Raw genomic sequence first — 18,640 nt, 5'->3', positions numbered from 1 at the left:
TTTGAGTTGTGTTTACCTCTTGGTTGCTGGTGCAGCAGCATCCTTCCTAGAGCCGGAGAGGGCCGGTAACGTGCCACCACTTTTCTTTGGTAGGACAGTACCGTTGTTGACCATGGGCCTTAGAGGCAGGGCAGCCATCATGGGTCTGGCTGTAAAACAAACACACACAGTAGCACAGAGTGAGTGGCGCTTTGCATTGAACCAGCTGCAACTGATGCTCTGCCCTGAACCAGCTACAGCACACAGAAAAGACCCACTCCTCATGGTGACTAGCTGTTGGGAACTGTCATAGTCAGGTGTGAAGTGAATGAACCGGAGAGGAGATTGTGACAACAATGTAAAGGCAATAATTAACAGGAAAGGTTGAATACAATGCATTGGAGAATGTGAATGGTCTGTCCTCCGACAAATCAACTGTACATTTCGGTGTTCCTCAAGGTTCCGTTTTAGGACCACTATTGTTTTCACTATATATTTTACCTCTTGGGGATGTTATTCGAAAACATAATGTTAACTTTCACTGCTATGCGGATGACACACAGCTGTACATTTCAATGAAACATGGTGAAGCCCCAAAATTGCCCTCGCTAGAAGCCTGTGTTTCAGACATAAGGAAGTGGATGGCTGAAAACGTTTTACTTTTAAACTCGGACAAAACAGAGATGCTTGTTCTAGGTCCCAAGAAACAAAGAGATCTTCTGTTAAATCTGACAATTCATCTTGATGGTTGTAAAGTCGTCTCAAATAAAACTGTGAAGGACCTCGGCGTTACTCTTGACCCTGATCTCTCTTTTGACGAACATATCAAGACTGTTTCAAGGACAGCTTTTTTCCATCTACGTAACATTGCAAAAATCAGAAATTTTCTGTCCAAAAATGATGCAGAAAAATTAATCCATGCATTTGTTACTTCTAGGTTAGACTACTGCAATGCTCTATTTTCCGGCTACCCGGATAAAGCACTAAATAAACTTCAGTTAGTGCTAAATACGGCTGCTAGAATCCTGACTAGAACCAAGAAATTTGATCATATTACTCCAGTGCTAGCTTCCCTACACTGGCTTCCTGTTAAGGCAAGGGCTGATTTCAAGGTTTTACTGTTAACCTATAAAGCGTTACATGGGCTTGCTCCTACCTATCTTTCCGAGTTGGTCCTGCCGTACATACCAATACGTACGCTACGGTCACAAGACGCAGGCCTCCTAATTGTCCCTAGAATTTCTAAGCAAACAGCGGGAGGCAGGGCTTTCTCCTATAGATCTCCATTTTTATGGAACAGTCTGCCTACCCATGTGAGAGACGCAGACTCGGTCTCAACCTTTAAGTCTTTACTGAAGACTTATCTCTTCAGTAGGTCATATGATTGAGTGTAGTCTGGCCCAGGAGTGTGAAGGTGAACGGAAAGGCTCTGGAGCAACGAACAGCCCTTGCTGTCTCTGCCGGGCCGGTTCCCCTCTCCACTGGGGTTCTCTGCCTCTAACCCTGTTGCAGGGGCTGAGTCACTGGCTTGCTGGTGCTCTTTCATGCCGTCCCTGGGAGGGGTGCGTCACTTGAGTGGGTTGAGTTACTGACGTGATCTTCCTGTCTGGGTTGGCGCCCCCCTTGGTTTGTGCTGTGGTGGAGACCTCTGTGGGCTATACTCGGCCTTGTCTCAGGATTGTAAGTTGGTGGTTGAGGATATCCCTCTAGTGGTGCGGGGGCTGTGCTTTGGCAGAGTGGGTGGGGTTATATCCTTCCTGTTTGGCCCTGTCCGGGGTTTCTTCGGATGGGGCCACAGTGTCTCCGGACCGCTCCTGTCTCAGCCTCCAGTATTTATGCTGCAGTAGTTTATGTGTCGGGGGGCTGGGGTTAGTTGGTTATACCTGGAGTACTTCTCCTGTCTTATCCAGTGTCCTGTGTGAATTTAAGTATGCTCTCTCTAATTCTCTCGTTCTCTCTTTCTCTCTGAGAACCTGAGCCCTAGGACCATACGTCAGGACTACCGGGCATGATGACACCTTTGCTGTCCCCAGTCCGCCTGGCCTTGCTGCTATTCCAGTTTCAACTGTTCTGCCTGCGGTTACGAAACCCCTACCTGTCCCAGACCTGCTGTTTTCAACTCTTAATGATCGGCTATGAAAAGCCAACTGAGAGACCTGAGCACCTAGGACCATACGTCGGGACTACCGGCCGTGGTGACTCCCTTGCTGTCCCCAGTCCGCCTGGCCTTGCTGCTATTCCAGTTTCAACTGTTCTGCCTGCGGTTATGGAACCCCTACCTGTCCCAGACCTGCTGTTTTCAACTCTTAATGATCGGCTATGAAAAGCCAACTGAGATTTATTCCTGATTATTATTTGACCATGCTTGTCACTTATGAACATTTTTGAACATCTTGGCATGGTTCTGTTATAATCTTCACCCGGCACAGCCAGAAGAGGACTGGCCACCCCTCATAGCCTGGTTCCTCTCTAGGTTTCTTCCTAGGTTTTCGCCTTTCTAGGGAGTTTTTCCTAGCCACCGTGCTTCTACACCTGCATTACTAGCTGTTTGGGGTTTTAGGCTGGGTTTCTGTACAGCACTTCGAGATATTAGCTGATGTAAGAAGGGCTATATAAAATAAAATTGATTGATTGATTGATCCCAGCGATGTCATTAAAACCGATGACATTATAACCAGAAACTGGTTGAAATGTCATTATAACATAATTTCAACCGGTTTTGCCAAGTTTTTTCCCCGCTGGAATTGACCACATGGAAGCATACCCAATACTGTACACTTCCACTGATCTTCTGACTCGGTCTATCATTTTGAATGGAGATGGAAGTCACTAAACTGCCCTCGTCACGAGGTGTACAACTAACAGGCTGATGGGAAACTAATGGAGGAAGCCGAGTCATCGGATGACGCACTGAACGTGGCCGAGATGTTTAACTCTTGAACCCGGTATGCACATTCCACATTTCTTTACCGATGCTGGGCCAAAAAAGACTGATGACATAATGGAAGAAAAGCCCACACAGGGTTAGGGTTATATATAATATATACAGTATGCTTCTCCCGTGATCTATTTCTGCATTTACAACATTTTGGCTGAAACAGCCTTCATCAATAGTCTTCATCAGCCTTCATCATCAGCCTTCATCCTGATCGGTTGCGTCACCAACTGGTATGGCAACTGCTTGGTATCCGACCGTAAGGCACTACGGAGGGTAGTGCGTACGGCCCAGTACATCACTGGGGCCAAGCTTCCTGCCATCCAGGACCTCTAAACTAGGTGGTGTCAGAGGAAGGCCCAAAAAATTGTCAAAGACTCCAGCCACTCTAGTCATAGACTGTTCTCTCTGCTACCGCACGGCAAGCGGTACTGGAGTGCCAAGTCTAGGTCCAAAAGGCTCCTTAACAGCTTCTACCCCCAAGCCATAAGACTGCTGAACAATTAATGAAATGGCTACCCAGACTATTTACATTGAACCCCCCTTTGTTTTTACACTGCTGCTACTCGCTGTTTATTATCTATGCATAGTCACTTTACCCCTACCTACATGTACAAATTACCTGGACTAACCTGTACCCCCGCACATTGACTCAGTACCGGTACCCACTGTATATAGCCTCATTATTGTTATTTTATTGTGTAACTTTTTTTAAAACTTTAGTTTATTTAGTAAATATTTTCTCAACTCTATTTCCTTAAAACTGGATTTTGTTGGTTAATTAAGGGCTTGTAAGTAAGCATTTCACGGTAAGGTGTACCAAAAATCTTTTTTTTTATGGTTATCAAACCTTTTGTGTTATGAAAACATTTGCATTTTTATATTTGATTACGTGTTGTATTCGGTGCATGTGACCAATAAAATTTGATTTGATATTTGATTTGATCATCAGACTTAAATCAGTCTTCACCATCAGCCTTCATCATCAATCTTCATCCGCCTTCACCAGCCTTCATCAATAGCCTTCATCATCAGCCTTCATCATCAGCCTTCACCAGCCTTCATCAATAGCCTTCATCAATAGTCTTCACCAGCCTTCATCAATAGCCTTCATCATCAGCCGTCATCATCAGCCGTCATCATCAGCCTTCATCAATAGCCTTCATCATCAGCTTTCATCAATAGTCTTCACCAGCCTTCATCAATAGCCTTCATCATCAGCCTTCATCAATAGCCTTCATCATCAGCTTTCATCAATAGCCTTCATCAATAGCCTTCATCATCAGCCTTCATCATCAGCCTTCATCATCAGCCTTCATCATCAGACTTCATCATTAGCCTCCAACTTGACTAGACGTTGTGTACTGTAAATTGTATGTGGATGCAGGAATAAAGAACAGGAGCAGACTTCACTTCCTTTATTAGAACTCATGCGCAGTCAGTCACACTGCTGGAACATCACTCACACCTTGAGTGACTCCCAGCGCTCCATTCTAACATCATTAGGGGCCCACTTTACTTCCTCAGCATAATTGCTAAACAGGACTGATAAGGGTTGCCAGGCCTGTATTTGTATGGATGGCAGAACAGTGGCTATAAAATATTTATCACTGCAGATAAAGCTGCTGGGGTTTGTTATGCTTGCTTTGCCCGGCTGGCATGCGCGCGTGTGTGTGTGCGTGCGTGCAATCTTTGATTTCTGTGTTTGCGTGTGTATGCAGCAGAATCACTCTTGGCAGGGCATACTGACAGTATATATAGCAGAATTAGACCAAACAGAGGCACCAGGCAGACACACACACAGAGAGAGAGAGAGAGAGAGAGAGAGAGAGAGAGAGAGAGAGAGAGAGAGAGAGAGAGAGAGAGAGAGAGAGAGAGAGAGAGAGAGAGAGAGAGAGAGAGAGAGAGAAGAGGAGTGATGACTCTCACCGCCAAAATATGCATAATGTGACTAAATTCAGCTACATAACTAGGTGCACTGCGAATGATGATGTTCTCACAGCTGTTGTCTGAATTGTAGCCACATAATATGATTTAGTGTGGGTATCAGGACATGCTAGAATGAAGGAAAAACCATGCAAGTGTTTCCACAGCTACCACCTCTCTATGGAATGGAATGGCATGCAGTCTGGTGCAGTCTGGTGCAGTCTGGTGCAGTCCGGTGCAGTCCGGTGCACCACCAACATCAGAATGCTGCATCGCAGTGCTAGCTGTGCCACTAGAGATCCTGGTTCGAATCCAGGCTCTGTCGTAGCCGGCCGCGAGCGGGAGACCCATGCGACGGCGCACAATTGGCCCAGCGTCGTCCAGGGTAGGGGAGGGAATGGCCGACAGGGATGTAGCTCAGTTGGTAGAGCATGGCGTTTGCAATGCCAGGGTTGTGGGTTCGATTCCCACGGGGGGCCAGTATGAAAAAAATATATATAAAAAAAATTATGAATGCACTCACTAACTGTAAGTCGCTCTGGATAAGAGCGTCTGCTAAATGACTAAAATGTAAATGTAATGCTCTCCATTGACCGTGTCACAGTAGACGCCAGGGCTCAGTAGACGCCAGGGCTCAGTAGACACCAGGGTTCAGTAGACACCAGGGTTCAGTAGACGCCAGGGCTCAGTAGACGCCAGGGTTCAGTAGACACCAGGGTTCAGTAGACACCAGGGTTCAGTAGACGCCAGGGTTCAGTAGACACCAGGGTTCAGTAGACACCAGGGTTCAGTAGACACCAGGGTTCAGTAGACACCAGGGTTCAGTAGACGCCAGGGCTCAGTAGACGCCAGGGTTCAGTAGACACCAGGGCTCAGTAGACGCCGGGGCTCAGTAGACGCCAGGGCTCAGTAGACGCCAGGGTTCAGTAGACGCCAGGGTTCAGTAGACACCGGGGCTCAGTAGACGCCGGGGCTCAGTAGACGCCGGGGCTCAGTAGACACCAGGGTTCAGTAGACACCAGGGTTCAGTAGACACCAGGGTTCAGTAGACACCAGGGTCCGTAGACACCAGGGTTCAGTAGACACCAGGGTTCAGTAGACACCAGGGCTCAGTAGACACCAGGGTTCAGTAGACACCAGGGTTCAGTAGACACCAGGGCTCAGTAGACACCAGGGTTCAGTAGACACCAGGGCTCAGTAGACACCAGGGTTCAGTAGTATAATGTACATTTTAAAGACATCCCTTTCATTATGTCATAGGTAGTAGGGATGTCTGGAAATGTACACCATACATTAAACACAGTTGACTCCATAGACACATGGCAGTGCTCAGTAGGGTTGCACAAAGCAGGCCATGTTAGAGGGGACAGATCCTACCTGGCTTTCCACCATTGCTTTCTGATGAGGGGGACCTTTTCATCAAAGCTGGGTCTACAGCCGTAGGTACACAGACCCACAACAACAACAGAGTCCAGGGGAGGAGAACAGGAGGATGAAAGAGTATCAGAAGTAGAAGAAGAGATAGATGGAGGAGAGGAAGAGATAGATGGAGGAGAGGAAGAGATAGATGGAGGAGAGGAAGAGATAGATGGAGGAGAGGAAGAGATAGATGGAGGAGAGGAAGTGATAGATGGAGGAGAGGAAGAGATAGATGGAGGAGAGGAAGAGATAGATGGAGGAGAGGAAGAGATAGATGGAGGAGAGGAAGTGATAGATGGAGGAGAGGAAGTGATGGGACTGGAATGGGTGACTTTCTGTTTGTCACCGAAAGGGGTTAAAGTATTGCATCTTTTTGAATTCAGTATGTATGTTTGTGTCTGTCTGTGTGTGTCTACCTGTGTGTGTCTACCTGTGTGTTTACCTGTGTGTGTCTGCCTGTTTGTGTCTACCTGTGTGTGTGTGTGTATGTTTACCTGTGTGTGTGTGTGCGTGTGTCTACCTGTGTGTGTCTGCCTGTGTGTGTCTACCTGTGTGTGTTCTATGAGTTCTTTGTGTGTACAATACATCTGTGTGTGCATACACATGTACGTGTGTATATGTGTGTATATGTGTGTGTATATGTGTGTGTGTGTATATGTGTGTATACACAGTTGAAGTCGGAAGTTTACATACACCTTAGCCAAATACATTTAAACTCAGTTTTTCACAATTCCTGACATTTAATCCTAGTAAAAAGTCCCTGTTTTAGGTCAGTTAGGATCACCACTTTATTTTAAGAATGTGAAATGTTAGAATAATAGTATAAATAATTATTTATTTCAGCTTTGATTTATTTCATCACATTCCGGGTGGGTCAGAAGTTTACATACACTCAATTAGTATTTGGTAGCATTGTCTTTAAATTGTTTAACTTGGGTCAAACGTTTCAGGTAGCTTTCCACAAGCTTCCCACAATAAATTGGGTGAATTTTGGCCCATTCCTCCTGACAGAGCTGGTGTAACTGAGTCAGGTTTGTAGGCCTCCTTGCTCGCACACGCTTTTTCAGTTCTGCCCACACATTTTCTATGGGATTGAGGTCAGGGCTTTGTGATGGCCACTCCAATACCTTGACTTTGTTGTCCTTAAGCCATTTTGCCACAACTTTGGAAGTATGCTTGGGGTCATTGTCCATTTGGAAGACCAATTTGCGACCATGCTTTAACTTCCTGACTGATGTCTTGAGATGTTGCTTCAATATATCCACATCATTTCCTTCCTCATGATGCCATCTATTTTGTGAAGTGCACCAGTCCCTCCTGCAGCAAACCACCCCCACAGCATGACGCTGCCACCTCCGTGCTTCATCGTTGGGTTGGTGTTCTTCGGCTTGCAAGCATCCCCCTTTTTCCTCCAAACACAACGATGGTCATTATGGCCAAACAGTTCTATTTTTGTTTCATCAGACCAGAGGACATTTCTCCAAAAAGTACGATCTTTGTCCCCATGTGCAATTGCAAACCGTAGTCTGGCTTTTTTATGGTGGTTTTGGAGCAGTGGCTTCTTCCTTGCTTAGCGGCCTTTCAGGTTATGTTGATATAGGACTCGTTTTACTGTGGATATAGATACTTTTGTACCTGTTTCCTCCAGCATCTTCACAAGGTCCTTTGCTGTTGTTCTGGGATTGATTTGCACTTTTCGCACGAAAGTACATTCATCTCTAGGAGACAGAACGCGTCTCCTTCCTGAGCGGTATGACGGCTGCGTGGTCCCATGGTGTTTATACTTGCGTACTATTGTTTGTACAGATGAACGTGGTACCTTCAGGCGTTTGGAAATTGCTCCCAAGGATGAACCAGACTTGTGGAGGTCTGGCTGATTTCTTTTGATTTTCCCCTGATGCCAAGCAAAGAGGTACTGAGTTTGAAGGTAGGCCTTGAAATACATCCACAGGTACACCTCCAATTGACTCAAATTATGTCAATTAGCCTATCAGAAGCTTCTAAAGCCATGACATCATTTTCTGGAATTTTCCAAGCTGTTTAAAGGCACAGTCAACTTAGTGTATGTAAACTTCTGACCCACTGGAATTGTGATACAGTGAATTATAAGTGAAATAATCTGTCTGTAAACAATTGTTGGAAATATTACTTGTGTCATGCACAAAGTAGATGTCCTAACTGCCTTGCCAAAACAATAGTTTGTTAAAAAGAAATTTGTGGAGTGGTTGAAAAACAAGTTTTAATGACTCCAACCTAAGTGTATGTAAACTTCTGACTTCAACTGTATGTGTGTGTGTATGTGTGTGTATATGTGTATGTACGTGTGTATATGTCTGTATGTGTGTATGTGTGTGTGTGTATATGTGTGTGTGTATATGTGTATGTGTGTGTGTATATGTGTGTATATGTGTGTGTGTGTGTATATGTGTGTATATGTGTGTATGTGTGTATACAGTGGGGAGAACAAGTATTTGATACACTGCCGATTTTGCAGGTTTTCCTACTTACAAAGCATGTAGAGGTCTGTAATTTTTTATCATAGGTACACTTCAACTGTGAGAGACAGAATCTAAAACAAAAATCCAGAAAATCACATTGTATGATTTTTAAGTAATTAATTTGCATTTTATTGCATGACATAAGTATTTGATCACCTACCAACCAGTAAGAATTCCGGCTCTCACAGACTTGTTAGTTTTTCTTTAAGAAGCCCTCCTGTTCTCCACTCATTACCTGTATTAACTGCACCTAATTGAACCCGTTACCTGTATAAAAGACACCTGTCCACACACTCAATCAAACAGACTCCAACCTCTCCACAATGGCCAAGACCAGAGAGATGTGTAAGGACATCAGGGATAAAATTGTAGACCTGCACAAGGCTGGGATGTGCTACAGGACAATAGGCAAGCAGCTTGGTGAGAAGGCAACAACTGTTGGCACAATTATTAGAAAATGGAAGAAGTTCAAGATGACAGTCAATTACCCTCGCTCTGGGGCTCCATGCAAGATCTCACCTCGTGGGGCATCAATGATCATGAGGAAGGTGAGGGATCAGCCCAGAACCACACGGCAGGACCTGGTCAATGACCTGAAGAGAGCTGGGACCACAGTCTCAAAGAAAACCATTAGTAACACACTACGCCGTCATGGATTAAAATCCTGCAGCGCACGCAAGGTCCCCCTGCTCAAGCCAGCGCATGTCCAGGTCCGTCTAAAGTTTGCCAATGACCATCTGGATGATCCAGAGGAGGAATGGGAGAAGGTTATGTGGTCTGATGAGACATAAATAGAGCTTTTTGGTCTAAACTCCACTTGCCGTGTTTGGAGGAAGAAGAAGGATGAGTACAACCCCAAGAACACCATCCCAACCGTGAAGCATGGAGGTGGAAACATCATTCTTTGGGGATGCTTTTCTGCAAAGGGGACAGGACGACTCCACCGTATTGAGGGGAGGATGGATGGGGCCATGTATCGCGAGATCTTGGCCAACAACCTCCTTCCCTCAGTAAGAACATTGAAGATGGGTCGTGGCTGGGTCTTCCAGCATGACAACGACCCGAAACACACAGCTAGGGCAACTAAGGAGTGGCTCTGTAAGAAGCATCTCAAGGTCCTGGAGTGGCCTAGCCAGTCTCCAGACCTGAACCCAATAGAACATATTTGGAGGGAGCTGAAAGTCCGTATTGCCCAGCGACAGCCCCGAAACCTGAAGGATCTGGAGAAGGTCTGTATGGAGGAGTGGGCCAAAATCCCTGCTGCAGTGTGTGCAAACCTGGTCAAGACCTACAGGAAACGTATGATCTCTGTAATTGCAAACAAAGGTTTCTGTACCAAATATTACGTTCCGCTTTTCTGATGTATCAAATACTCATGTCATGCAATAAAATGCAAATTAATTACTTAAAAATCATACAATGTGATTTTCTGGATTTTTGTTTTAGATTCCGTCTCTCACAGTTGAAGTGTACCTATGATAAAGATTACAGACCTCTACATGCTTTGTAAGTAGGAAAACCTGCAAAATCGGCAGTGTATCAAATACTTGTTCTCCCCACTGTATGTGTGTGTGTGTTTACCTGTATATGTGTATATATGTGTATGTGTGTGTGTACGCGTGTCTACGTCTGTGCTTGTATGTGTGTGACTCAGTTACCTTTGGTGGGCCCCCTCCTATTGGTCACGGTGTTTTGCTCCTCAGAGATGCTGAGGCGGCGCACCACGTCGGCCAGCGCCGACTTGAGCAGCTGGATCTCGTCCTCCTGCATCTGGACACGCTGCTCCAGGGAGGCGATGCGGTCCGTCACCTCCATGCTGCTGGCTGCCGACACACTGTCATCTGGGGACGACACGCACGCACGCACACACACACACACACACACACACACACACACACACACAATGGTGGTCACATGTATCTCACAGGCTCCCAGAGTGTTGTTGCAGTAGCTACTGTATTGATTATGGCTTTCTCTTTCTCTCTCTCTGTGTCCTTGAATGATTTTGGTATTAGCGTAGTTTAGTACATCTGTGCACCATCCATGGAACATCAGCATCTGACAAATCTACAGAACAGTGGTGGCGGTGCCAAATGTACCGTGATGCCCGTCACCGTCCCCATCCGTCAGATCAATAGCCCCATACAGCCCCAGCCAGCCACCCAGCGGCCGACACCCCTCAAACTCAAAGGGCAAAGGCTTTTGTACAAGACAGCTTTATTCATGAGCTCTCTGTCTGTCTGTCTTTGTCATGTCATGTCTGTCATGTCTGTTCGCATATTAGCCTTCCGGCCTGTTGGTCTGTTTGTCCATCCGTTCAAAGCCCTCCTCGTGGCCTCCAGCTGCCCCCACTTTAAATTCACTTCGCATCCCTACAGTAATGATTACAGGCATTACTGTACCCTGTTGATTAATGCTCCATTGGAGAGACAGGCCAGGCTAAGCCTCAACACCGTTTCACACTGGGCCCATACTGCCGGATAGCCTTCAGACATAGTTCTATAATAGGCTACCGTTAGTCATGGAAGTACACCGTAGATGGATAGATCTGAATGAGATATACTAACATCAAGGTCAAGGTGGTGTGGTCTTCTTTCATGGCTCGTCCCTTTCAATTTGATCTGCACTACAGTCAATCTCTTAGTAGGTTAGATAGGTTCTGCATGCTCCATGGTTCCAGGATCATTGGAGTGTTACGTTAACCTAACAGGTTACACTACAAATTATCTGAACTCACATTAGATTGATTTCCCTCAATGAAAACCAACCATGGACTGTAGATTCTAGAAAATTGGCTTTGATGGGAAATAAAGGTGCACAACCCAAATCAATCACGATGACAAATAAATAATGAGGAAGACGTCTAAATTGCTTACTAGGCCTTTAAACATACGATACTCAAACAAAGGGCCGCCTAAACCCAATGTGAAGGCTTTTTATTCGACTATAAATGATTCCTTTAATGGAGGCCTTCTTTAGATTCAGCTGTAAAGCCGGATCTGCTATTACAGCGATGTTCTCTAAAGAAGTACAAAGCCCAAATCTCAGTGCTAGCAGCTGCTTGGGGCATGGTACGAGCACGGATACAATGACTGCCTGTCACAGCCCCGATACCGCTGCGATTGGTTAGCCGATTGTACCGCTCACTAATGTCACCTGGGCTCTCAAATGGAATTGACTACTCCCACAGCAGACTGCTCAAAAACAGAGAGAATAAGTCAGGCAATGGAATCAGAGTAAACACACATCGGTGTTCTCCTCCCCGAAAGATGCTCCTTCATGAGACAGTACCGGTCCCTGCGATGATGCCGACCAGTTCCTGAGAAGGTTCTCAAGCGCTAATTGAATGTTAACTGTCCCCAAGGAGGAAGGACAATTGCTTGTCAATCCCTGGTACAGGAAGGACCATTGCTTGTCGATCCCTGGTACAGGAAATACCATTGTTTGCCAGAGCCTGGGCCTGGTACCAAAAAGGTTGAGAAACACTGGATCAGGTCATAGGACAGAAGATGATAGATTTCTAAGCGGAAAGCCGTGAGAAAAAGAACGCACAAAACATTCTGTTTGTTTTCTTTCAATTGCACTTGTTTTGTCTCGAAACCGAGACGTTTGTGTAGTGGGCTTGTATCTATCTGGCTGTCCTCTTTAACCTCAGTGTCAATACCAATCCACTCAGGATAGATGCTGTCCCAAGAAGTGTCAGACTCAATTAGAGAACAATCCTTGTAGCCGCTCCTCTCTCTCTCTGCTAACCCATCCACCTGTCCATCAACATTCTCCCAAATGGTTCTCCATCAACATATTCCTCACTGTGATTACCTTTCTCCAAAAATAACCAATGTCGTGACGGGTGAACGGCCACGTCTGCTTCTTTAAGCGCATGCTGATCAACCGATCCTTGGCGTTTCGACCTAAGGCAGCCAAGAGGAAGCAAGGCACTCTACTTTGCACCACAGACATTTCTGAGTAGCTTTTTTCAAGCACCTGATGCCATTAATGCACCTTAACCTCCCCCTTTCCCCCCATCCATTTCACAAGCTTCTGTCAGCCTCCGACAGGTCTAGTTAACGGTGCACCGAGGAGACAGGAGTAAAAAGGGGCTGCTGTGGATTGTGCATGATCAAAGCAGAGGGGGACTCTCTTTCTGTCTATGTATTCCGGTGTAACATCATTAATAATACATCTCGTCTGCCTGCGCTATCTATCTATCTCGCTGACTCACTCTGCTTGACTTTATATTAGCCAGAATGGCGGCATCTGAGGTGAGATTGAGATGAGAAGTGAAGGAGAAATGAACAAGAAATGAAAGAGAAATGGAAAGGAATCGCCACAGAGGACTCATCTTTGTTGCTTCATAAGATTATCTCAGAATGTTCTCATATTTCTAGGCTGTTGCCTCTCTAGGAGAAAATATATCAGTCCTAGCTGTGTGATTGATGTGCATTATATTTCCCTTCAGTATGCTGGAGAGGCCAAACAATAGAGCTAAATTGACTTATGAAAACGGGACTGTGAGCACCGACAGCAGGCGTCACATCTCTCAGGACCAGTGAGTCATGCTACAGACACCATTTCTACACGAAATCCATCTGGCGGCCTGGCTTCACTGAAAGCCTAGCAGATTAGCACAAAGTGCTTTCCAAAAGGCAGATTTAACCTAACACTGGCTCTCAAATGGAAAATGATTAAATCGTGGGGCTGATACGAGTCTTTCAACCAATCCTTTTTTTCCTCAAGGCCATGAACAAAGATCACAATTCATTGACTGGCTTGCAGGATGACACCTAAAGTTCATCATCCTCCAGATTCAATTTGTCTGAATGGTCACTCTCCTGATTTAGAAGCTGTGAATCAAGTCAGATAAAATTGAGTTAAAAGCATATTGTTGGGTGGCCTGGGGTTAGTCTAGTGCAGGGATGAGAAACTTTGATGGGGGGTGGGGGCCACAAAAAATCTGAACTCATCATGAGGGCCCGCAGTTGCTCGCGGGTCTGCGTACCCACATGTGCGTACAGCCCCCCTTTTGACAGCGGAGAGAAATATTTGACGTATAATTTTGTGCAATTCTACACATTTTGCCATGGGACAGAGAGGAACATTTGCTGTTTTACAGCTAATTTCCTGCAATTCTACACATTTTTCCATAGGGTGGAGAGAAATGTTTACAGGTTTAAATATGATATCTGAGTGAGACTGAAATCAAATGGGGGCCCCCACGCCGGTAATTCGACAATGATTGCTAAGTTTAGATAGCTGGCCGATAGACTAATTTACCAATCTAAAAATATTTTGCTGACGTGCGCTAATTGAGTGACTATAAGTGACTGACATCACAAGGGAACAACTAGTTGCCCATCCCTGGTGGGTAACACCACGCGCCACCTTTCAGCGCATATCTGCCCGGTCCCATCGCTAATTAGGCACAAAACACTCACATTGTAGTATCCAACCTAATCTAACCCAGCTGTCATTGAGAGGTGGTGGGTCAACTGACAGAGGTGTATTAGCCAATGAGCTGGACAGATTACAGTTTGTCCATTTGGCTAACGCACGCCCTGGCTTCTGCTGGAACGGCCGGGGCTTAGGGCCTATAAATAGTACGGGGAGGATCAGAGGGACCGCTTATATTTTTCGATGACCTGTGTAAAAGAGGAAAGAAAGGAGGAAGATTCTAGATGATCGAGGGGCCCAACTTCCCCCTGGGACCCCACCAGATGTCCTTGGAGGAATACTCAAGAATCCTCCTGACATCAGCCACATCCTTCCTCAGGTCAAACAGCGGTCAACGTGTAACAGCATTAGAACCACACGCCCTCCCCCAGTTTTACACCCTGCTGGTTTAGGGTTTCGTTAGGGAACGGTTGGTCTGACCTAGTCCCGCATTACCACACTCCCAAGACAAACGTGAAGAAGCCTGGAAATCAAGGCGAGGTCACCTCAGAGATGGATCTTGGTGCGTCTGGGGAGATGAGTGGTCCTCTGTAGCTCAGCTGGTAGAGCACGGCGCTTGTAACGCCAAGGTAGTGGGTTCGATCCCCGGGACCACCCATACACAAAAATGTATGCACGCATGACTGTAAGTCGCTTTGGATAAAAGCGTCTGCTAAATGGCATATTATTATTATTTATTATTATTATGAAAGAGATAAGTGAAGCATTGTGTGGTGTTTACAAGGTCTGGTTGAAGGGATACTAGTGCTAAGCGATTAGTGCTTTTTGAGGTCGGTTTGTTTTCAGTTAGATTATTTAAAAAATAATCACGATTTCAGTTTAGATGAATTTGTTTAGTTTTTTACATTAAATGCACTATGCATTATGTGGGTTGAATGCTGTAACAACACAGAATAAAACTATTAACAAAAGTCCCATGATGGTAGTGACTGCCCATTACTGCTTATCACTTATTAACCATCAGTTATTCACATTACTTGAATAAAACATTTCAGTTGTTGTGTATATTACATTTGTTTTATTTGATTTTTTTTTTTTTTTTGTGGCTGATGTCAGGAGGATGTCAGGAGGATGTCAGGAGGATTCTTGAGTATTCCTCCAAGGACATCTGGTGGGGTCCCAGGGGGAAGTTGGGCCCCTCGATCATCTAGAATCTTCCTCCTTTCTTTCCTCTTTTACACAGGTCATCGAAAAATATAAGCGGTCCCTCTGATCCTCCCCGTACTATTTATAGGCCCTAAGCCCCGGCCGTTTTTATTATTTCATTCCAAGTCATCATCTCATCTCTATAGAGCTGCTGTCTGACTAAATCACTATTTTAGTAGTTTCTTCAAAGTAAATAAGGCAGGCTTTTATGACTGCTGAATACCAACTATCAATCACTTAGATCATGTATTTTCAGGTAGAGATACCTCACGAAGAAACTGCTCTCTTGGTATCCACTCTTGATCAAGCATTCTTCTTTCACCTACATAGCGGGCGCAAAAGAAACACAGACCGGACAAATAGCCGCGCAATGGATTATGGTCATTCAGATAAAACTATAAACTAAAAATAACCAATATTTCGGTTAATTGCTCAGCACTAAGGGATACGTGAAAACTGAGTGCTAGGAGCACAATGCTAGGAGCACAATGCTAGGAGCACAATGCTGGGAGCACAATGCTGGGAGCACAATGCTGGGAGCACAATGCTAGGAGCACAATGCTGGGAGCACAATGCTGGGAGCACAATGGGTCGTCCCCCTCCACCCATTCTGTCAAACCCCCTCTGCTCTGTCTGTAAAAGGTCCCAGGAGAGTGGCAAGCACTGGGGAGATGGGTGGACCGACTGTTGTTTGCTATATAGGCTATAGTCTAATCATACAATTTCAGTCAGAGGACAGTCAAGAGATCCAGCCTGGCAGTGCTCTCTGAGGCAGAACCAACCACAGCAGCCTCCTTTCCCCCCCCACACGTCCACCCACACAAACACACACACGTGCACCTCCACACACACACACACACACACACACACACTCACACTCACCCCTCCATTCCCCACCAGGCTCAGTGGCACGAGACCAGAGAAGGAACACAGAGGAGTCCCATTGCGTTCCTCTCCAGAGCTTCTGTTAAAGGGCGAGCGGCCACAATGCAGGCAGAGTATTAAGGAGGGGGATACTGTGCCCATATTGGTCAATGGTTATCACTATAAACTCAAGGGGGGGTTGGGGGTATAGATTTATGTTCTCATTGATGCAGGTTCTGTTTACCTCAACTGACATTGTAGTGTGTAGGTCTCTGGGACAACAACAACAACAACAACAACAGCTGGGTGAACATGGGTAAGATGCCACAAAATGTCCGCTCTCTCTCTTGATTCCTGTCCACGCTAAAACATCTGTCCAAGGTCATTTTTATTAAATTATTTTACTCTCCTAAATTATTTTTGCTCTCCTATTAACAGTAAATACATGTTTTATAGGCACTGTGTGTAAAAGCAATCTGGCCTCATCTGAGAAGAGACATTTACCAGAGCCAACAAACAAAAAAACTAATCTGTATGCCAACCAATTAAACAGGGCTCAAATCGTCCAGGTGACTAGTAAAACTGGACACTAACAAAGAAAGGTACAGCTGATACCATGTGTTGCAATGGCCGCACAGGGCTGGTAACGTTGTATGATATTGGGATCCTGTCTCTATCCAGATGAAGAACTCCCTCCCACCTTTCTACATTCATCATCCACGCATTCCCTAGGACCCGCTCCAAGCCTCGCCCAGGCCCCAGCTTACGGTAAGTTACTCACTCCATCATAGAACACAGCAAAAACTGATAGAACGCAGCATAGAAATGAGGCAGCCTTTTCTGCTGACTCATCACCAATCTCTATGGGAGGAGGGTACACCAGTGCCCTGATGGCAATTAAGGATTACACACACACACACACACACACACACACACACACACACACACACACACACACACACACACACACACACACATACACATACACACAGCTTTGACTTTAAGAAGTGGGGCAGAACATAAGGGCCATATATATATGTCATGGTTTGCTCGACTCCCTACTTTGACACAATGCTCTTTTCAGTGTGCCCGATTGGCCAACCTTTTCTCCCACAAACAAGGCTTTGTGCACGAATAACAAACGGCAGGGAACTTTGGGCTTATTCAGACAGTGTTGTTGTAAGAGTTGGGATTTACATGGTGTGGAAATCAAATGAGAAGAGAAACATTGGACAATCAGGGACGTTCCAGGCCAGATTCGATGTATGGGCCTGATCATATGTCAAGCAGTTGGCTTAGAAGAATGGCCCAGAAATGCAACCTTGTTTATAAAACTATCCTTATAGGGGCACAAAGACCGCATAAAGGCAGAGTAAAACTTAACTAGTATTTGAGGGGAAAGACTGAACCACCAAAAGCTACTTGAATACTTTTGAAAATGAATTTCATTGATCTCATTCTCTTTATTCCCTTAGATGGGATATTTAATGTTTTCTATATATATTTCTCTGTATAAACTGGGTGGGTCGAGCCCTGAATGCTGATTGGCTGGCAGCCGTGGTATATCAGACCGTATACCACTGGTATGACAAAACATTTATTTGTACTGCTCTAATTAGGTTGGTAACCAGTTTATAATGGCAATAAGGCACCTCGGGGGTTTGTGATATATGGCCAATATACCACGGCTAAGGGCTGTATCCAGGCACTCTGTGTTGCGTCGTGCATAAGAACAGCCCTTAGCCGTGGTATATTGGCCATATCCCACACCCCCTCTGGCCTTATTGCTTAAGTATACAACCACAAGCTAATGGGAATGGCATCTCTTAGCCATCCATCTACTTAACTGGGCTTATTTCCCATTTCCCCCTGTAATAACAGCAATCAACCAATCAAACCACTCAGCTCTGAGAGACACTCTAACCAGCATCAGGTTAATTATATCTGGTAAGATTAGAACTGGGCAATGAAAATATGGCTTTGATTTATAAGGTGAAGCCAGGACATGTGATGGGCCCTGGCCTTGGGGTGGGGTAGTATTCAAATACAGAGAATTACACGATAATTAAATAATTGCGCTCACCGCTCAGTGATCACCTTCTCATACAACATTTACATTTTACATTTTAGTAGACGCTCTTATCCAGAGCGACTTACAGTTAGTGAGTGCATACATTATTTGTATTTTATTTTTCATACTGGCCCCCCCCCCCGGGAATCGAACCCACAACCCTGGCGTTGCAAACGCCATGCTCTACCAACTGAGCTACATCCCTGCCGGCCATTCCCTCCCCTACCCTGGGCCAATTGTGCGCTGCCCCATGGGTCTCCCGGTCGCGGCCGGCTACGTCAGAGCCTGGATTCGAAACCAGGATCTCTAGTGGCACAGCTAGCACTGCGATGCAGTGCCTTAGACCACTGC

General features: G+C 45.5%; 1 protein-coding gene across 6 annotated transcripts in view; it reads right to left on the bottom strand.

Annotated features, from left to right (window-relative positions):
- Positions 1–18,640, bottom strand: part of eml1 (EMAP like 1) — a 95,947-nt gene that overhangs the window by 27,894 nt on the left and 49,413 nt on the right. For all 6 annotated transcript variants that reach the window (XM_041847230.2, XM_041847231.2, XM_041847232.2 and 3 more), the window contains 2 exons: positions 10,416–10,598; positions 17–149 (listed from right to left, as the gene is read on the bottom strand). In XM_041847230.2, coding sequence (XP_041703164.2) covers positions 17–149; positions 10,416–10,598 — 316 coding nt within the window. The remainder of the gene's footprint in view (positions 1–16; positions 150–10,415; positions 10,599–18,640) is intronic.

This window comes from Coregonus clupeaformis, chromosome 21 (genome assembly GCF_020615455.1).
Source record: "Coregonus clupeaformis isolate EN_2021a chromosome 21, ASM2061545v1, whole genome shotgun sequence".
NCBI classification, from domain to species: Eukaryota; Metazoa; Chordata; class Actinopteri; order Salmoniformes; family Salmonidae; genus Coregonus; species Coregonus clupeaformis.
Note: the sequence above shows the minus strand (reverse complement) of the source record. Positions and strands in the feature narration are given on the sequence as shown.